The following is a 6258-nucleotide window of genomic DNA, read 5'->3' on the forward strand; positions in this document are numbered from 1 at the left end:
CAATAAAATCACATTCTGATTTTAAGTACAACCATTGCCAAAATCTATCTTATCTACAACCTCTTAGTTTAATATATCTTGTAACCAATTAGTTGGTTATACTTGATATTATTATATTCATATATATAATAATAATAATAATAATTTTTCAGTTTTAAAGACCACCCTTTTACTCATGATAAATCCGCAAACACTTGAAGAGAAGAAAATTGAAGTGATTCATCCATCTATCCGAAATAAATGGGTTCTCTGTCCACAAACACTTTCTCTCCTTTAGACCCAAATGGTTTCACCAATGATTCCAAAATGGTGATCGATTTCATTGCTGATTATTACAAGAACATTGAAAAGAACCCGGTTCAAAGCCAAGTGAAACCAGGGTACTTATTCAACCAATTGCCAGACACTGCCCCATATTGCCAGGAATCCTTAGAAGATGTTCTCAAAGATGTAACTGATAGCATTATCCCAGGCCTCACTCATTGGCAAAGCCCTAACTTCTTTGCTTACTTCCAAGCAAATGCAAGCACTGCAGGGTTTGTTGGTGAGATGCTCTGCACAGGCCTTAATGTTGTTGGCTTCAACTGGATTGCATCTCCTGCTGCTACCGAACTGGAATCCATTGTAATGGACTGGATGGGAAAGATGCTCAAGCTCCCATCTACTTTTTTGTTCTCAGGAAACGGAGGTGGTGTCTTGCACGGTAGCACTTGTGAGGCTATAGTTTGCACCCTCGTTGCAGCAAGAGACGAGACGTTGAGAATGATTGGAGCTGAAAACATTACGAAGCTGGTAGTTTATGCCTCTGATCAAACTCATTCAACTCTACTTAAGGGCGTCAAATTAGTTGGAATTCCATCCTCTAATTTTCGATGCCTCTCTACCTCATTTTCATCGGAATTTTCGTTATCACCTCAAGCATTGGAAGATGCAATTGAAAATGATATCAAAGCTGGATTTGTGCCGTTATTTTTATGTGCTACTGTAGGCACTACAGCATGTGGAGCTGTTGATCCTGTTATGGATCTGGGGAAAATTGCCAGGAAATATAATCTATGGTTCCACATTGATGCAGCTTACGCAGGTAGTGCATGCATATGCCCTGAATTCAGGCATTACCTGGATGGAGTAGAACTTGCAGACTCGTTGAGCATGAATCCACATAAATGGTTACTCACTAACATGGATTGTTGCTGCTTGTGGGTTAAGCAGCCTCGTTTGTTAACCGAGTCACTGTCCAGTGATCCCGAATACTTGAGGAACAATGCCAGTGAATCAAATGACGTAGTGGACTACAAAGATTGGCAAATTGCATTGAGTAGGCGATTCAGAGCTCTGAAGCTTTGGATTGTGATTCGCAGGCATGGATTAGCAAACCTTATGTACCATATTCGTAGCGATGTGAACTTGGCTAAGCGGTTTGAGTCACTGGTGGCTAAAGACAGTAGGTTTGAGGTGGTGGTGCGAAGGAGGTTTTCTTTGGTTTGTTTTAGGCTGAAGCACAACGATGAATGCCAAGGCTTGGAATTGAACCGTAAGCTTCTAGCTGCGGTGAATGAAAGTGGTCGTGCATTCATGACTCACGCGGTGGTTGGTGGCTTGTTTATCATACGCTGTGCGATCGGATCAACCTTGACTGAAGAACGACATGTAGATGATTTGTGGAAGTTGATTCAAGGAAAGGCAGCAGGTCTTGTCAAAGAAACAGGTGCTATTGGAGAATGAATGAATGATGCAGAACATGTTATCTCTAATAAAACTATAAAAATAATATTGTAATTGTCCGTGGTTTGATCTCAGCAAGAAGATTATGTTTTAGTTCGTAATTGTGTAGAAACACAAATTTTTTACCAATCAAATTTCACCATGTGTTATTTTATTCTTTAAAAGGAAGGATAAAATAAAATTAAAATAAATGACATGGAAAATAAATGAGTCTTCATATATTTTTTGGCCAATGAAAAGTTGACACTTGAGATGAGATATTCAAAATATCTTGTTATAATTACAAAATCACATCAGATATCTTGTCATAAATGCAAGATCCCGTCAATAAATATCAACCAATAAAATTATGTCATGTGACATTGGAAAAGGACCTGAGAGCCCCTAGAGATCTCTATAAATAAAGGACCTCAACCTAAAGGAAGGAGATTGGATTCCTGGAGATACAAATTTTCTTCAAGACAAGCTTTTCAAGCAAGAAAGCTCTCTTTCTCTCTCTCTCTCTTCAAGCAAGGAAGTCTCTCTCAAAAAGTTCTCAAGCCTCCTTCATCTACGCTTGAAGTCTACAAAGAACGAAACTCTGTTGTATTAAGCCAAAATGCCCCATAAGAGTTCTTCAGCAACTGTTTGAAGACAAATCAAGGTACTCTTCAAAGCATCAAATCACAACATCTCGCTTCGCAATACATGCTCAAATTCGCGTTCTTGCAAAGCACAAATCTTGGCTTGATTACTCAAATAAATCAAGTTACCATACATCAAATCCAAGGGAAGAATCAGAGGATTGCCATATTCATATTCTTTTGAAAGAATATATTACATAGAGATTGTACCCATTCATGTATTTAATAAAATCATATATTTGTACATGTGTGCTTGTTTAATTTCAGGTGCACAAAATTGTGTCTATAAATTTCTGGCGACTCCGCTGGGGACATCTCTACCTTTCATCTCTTCCCTTCAAGAAAGAATTTTCAACAAACTCTCAATGGCAATTAGGAGGAACATGATCACCATTGTCGCTTCGAAAAGCAACAAGGCCACTGATTCAAGTCACCAACATACTATTGAAGATTCTTCAACCCCGCCATTGAAAACAAAATCCATCGTCGAGTTGTATGCACAAACTAAGCCGATTCTCAAGTTGACATCAACTTCGAATGCAAGAGAGGGACAAGATCTCGCCTCAAAGATGAAGCCACAAGCAACTCCACTACAAAAGTCAAGTGGGGCGTGCAAAATTGTCTTCGACACTCAAGGCGACGTTGACAATTCACCTATGGAAACTTCTCCATGTCAATCACCAAGTAAGGCTTCGGGTTTTAGCACCATGTCAGTGATGATGATCGAGACAACGTCCTTAGAGGATCAAGTGACTTCACTCAAGGCAAAAGACCATGAGATAGCAAAGTTGATGAACAAACTTGAGAGCTTGAACGAAGGAGGCCAAACCTCGACTACCGAGGCTTTTCAAGTAGATCAACTAGATGTCATTGAGGAGTCTGCAATCGGAGCTGTGAAGAATATACATGGTATTACTGATGGCATCTTCACCATAAATCAACTAAAAGAACTCATCAAGGAAGCCATCATAGACCAGGTGGAAAGCTCAATTCAACCCTCATATTTGTATGCGAAGTCATACACCCAAATAATCGACCTGTTAAAGATGCCTCTAAGTTACCAACCACCAAAGTTTCAACAATTCGATGGTAAGGGAAATCCTCGGCAACACATAGCTCACTTTGTGGAGACGTGCAACAATGTCGGGACTAATGGTGATCTCATGGTAAAACAGTTTGTTTGTTCCTTGAAAGGTAATGCCTTCGACTGGTACACAACACTCATCGTGTGGTTAGCATGATTGAACTCACTAATGCACGTCAGTGGAAGGAAGAGCTTGTCATCGACTATATTCATCGGCGGACAAACCTTAGCCTCAACTGTAGAGGTCGACTCACCGAAACTTCTACGCTAGACATGTGTATTCAAGGGATGCATTGGGGACTACGATATATCCTATAAGGCATCAAACCAAAGTCTTTTGAAGAATTGGCTACTCGTGCACATGATATGGAGCTTAGCATTGCGGCGGTTGAAAGTTCATTATTACCTATGCAAGAGCCTAAAAGAAATAAGCCTGAAGGTCGTAGATTCAGAAAGAGCACTCTAAAGGTTGAGGGAAAGCAATCTTAAGTAGTTAACTTGACTGTTGTAAGGGTACCAACTGGAGTTAAGAGGAATGATCATGCAATGCCGACTACTTTTCAAAAGGGTGAAAGAAAGAAACCATCATTGAAAGAGCGACAAGAAAAGTGTATCCATTCCCTAACTCAGACATATCTAGGATGCTGGATGATCTGCTTGAGGCAAATATCATTGAGTTACCAGAGGTGAAACGCCTTGAAGAAGCAAACCAAGTAGATAATCCGAATTATTGCAAATATCATCGTTTAATCAGTCATCTTGTAGAGAAGTGTTTTGTGTTGAAAGATAAGATCATGAGGCTACATGAGAATGGAGATATCGTTTCTGATGATGAAATAGCAGCCTCTAATATCACAACCACGGTCAATTTAGGACCATGTTAATCACTCTTTATAATAAGTTTTGGCTCCTTTAAACCTATAAAACTTGATGCCATTTTCCCGATGAGCTTTACTGCATCCTCAAGTCAAACTCCATTTATAACCCTCACACCTCCAGTTGACAACTTGAAGCTTGAATCCTCTGAAAATTATGATGATGAAGGATGGAATTTAGTCACGCGTAGAAGAGGAAGGAGGAAGCACATGCAGATGAAAAAGCCAACTACCAATTAAAAAGACTCAACGAAAATCCATACTAGTTAGAAAGGATGGTTTTTCAGCTCAAAGTCTAAGAAAGCCTGTTACACTGAATGAGTACATGCCAATAGAGATGAAAAGAATTGAAAATGTACTTGTTGCTTGCTATCATGTTGATGAAGAGAAAAATCCTATTGAACATATCATGAAGGAAAGTTATGATGACTCTTCAAATTTATCTCACGGTGTATGCACAACAGAGATATCCTTCAATGATGAAGACTTGTTGCTTGGATCAAAACTCCATAACCGGCCTTTTTTCATTAAAGGATATGTTGATGAAAAAATGGTGAATCGTATCTTGGTGAATGACGGCTCGGCGGTCAATATACTACCTTTTAAGACTATGAGAGAGCTAGGGATTCCGACAGATGAACTCTTCCCAAGTCATCTGATGATTCAAGGTTTTAATCAACGAGGGCAAAACGCCATAGGAACAACAGAGATATCCTTCAATGATGAAGACTTGTTGCTTGGATCAAAACTCCATAACCGGCCTTTTTGCATTAAAGGATATGTTGATGAAAAAATGGTGAATCGTATCTTGGTGAATGACGGCTCGGCGATCAATATACTACCTTTTAAGACTATGAGAGAGCTAGGGATTTCGATAGATGAACTCTTCCCAAGTCATCTGATGATTCAAGGTTTTAATCAATGAGGGCAAAACGCCATAGGAAAGATAAGACTTGTGATGCACATGGAAGATATGGAGTCTAATGTACTTTTCCATGTCATAGATGCCAAAACTACCTACAATATATTGCTCGGGCAACCATAGATGCATGAAAATGGTATCATCTCCTCAACACTCCACCAATGTTTTAAGTATTGTCAAGATGGACAAGTAATAAAGATAGTGGTGGCAACCGATCCCTTCACCATAGCTGAAGCTCACTTTGCAAACGCAAAATTCTATTTCAAGTCAAATATAATGGAAGAACTACGATCACCACCTGACCATTTAGGAGAGGGAATAATTGACTCCAAAAGCTCAAAAAGGCATAAGTCATCTGCAAATGAAGGGATGTCTCAACCACGAAGAATAAAGGAAAAGAAAAGGTGGTAGAAAACTTTGTTGACAATAAACCATCATGTAAAGCCGCGATATTTCGATATATTCCAGTATCAGCAAGAAAAGAGAGTCAGTCTTCTTTTGTAAAGGATGAAGAAAAGATCAATAAGGGGCTTGAAAACTTGATCTTGCCAGCTACTAATCTTGCCTTGAACAAGGTCTCAAAACCTTTACTAAAAGGGTTTGTTCATCAAACTGAGTCGGTGGTGATAAATCCTAAAGGACTCCCTAATAAACGGGCGAATGGCTTTGATCCCAATGCCTATAAGCTTTTAGCCAGGGCTGGTTATAGTCGTGAGGACATCAACGAGTTAGCAAAGGATGGTGATACGACTAAACTTGAAAGTAAACAAGTTTCTACAAGGACTAGAAAGGCATGGAGAGAGAAGAAAACTTCTGGCAAAACTTTGAGGGCTGGTCTTGGATACGAGTCTTCCACACCGCTGCATTTTCAGATTAATAAAGAAGCCTTGCGATACATAAGTGCGGAAGAATTGAACAAACAACAAAGTCAGTCGGCACCTATTAGAACTTCAGTCTGGATCGTCTTGGTGGAACTACAAGCCGTACTCCTGTTTTTGGATTGGAACCCAAAATAATGGAAGGGCACTA

General features: G+C 39.5%; 1 protein-coding gene across 1 annotated transcript; it reads left to right on the top strand.

The window, feature by feature from the left end:
- Window positions 1-207: 207 nt before the first annotated feature.
- LOC118036529 (tyrosine decarboxylase 1) lies at window positions 208-1859 on the top strand. The gene has a single exon (XM_035042253.2). The coding sequence runs from the start codon at window positions 241-243 to the stop codon at window positions 1723-1725; it is 1485 nt and encodes a 494-aa protein (XP_034898144.1). The 5' UTR covers window positions 208-240; the 3' UTR covers window positions 1726-1859.
- The last annotated feature ends 4399 nt before the right edge of the window (window positions 1860-6258 follow it).

This window comes from Populus alba, chromosome 13 (assembly GCF_005239225.2).
Source record: "Populus alba chromosome 13, ASM523922v2, whole genome shotgun sequence".
In the NCBI taxonomy this organism is placed as follows: Eukaryota; Viridiplantae; Streptophyta; class Magnoliopsida; order Malpighiales; family Salicaceae; genus Populus; species Populus alba.

Coding starts and splice junctions, on each gene's coding strand:
- LOC118036529 (XM_035042253.2), top strand. CDS start 241: ATGGGTTCTCTGTCCACAAACACTTTCTCTCCTTTAGACCCAAATGGT.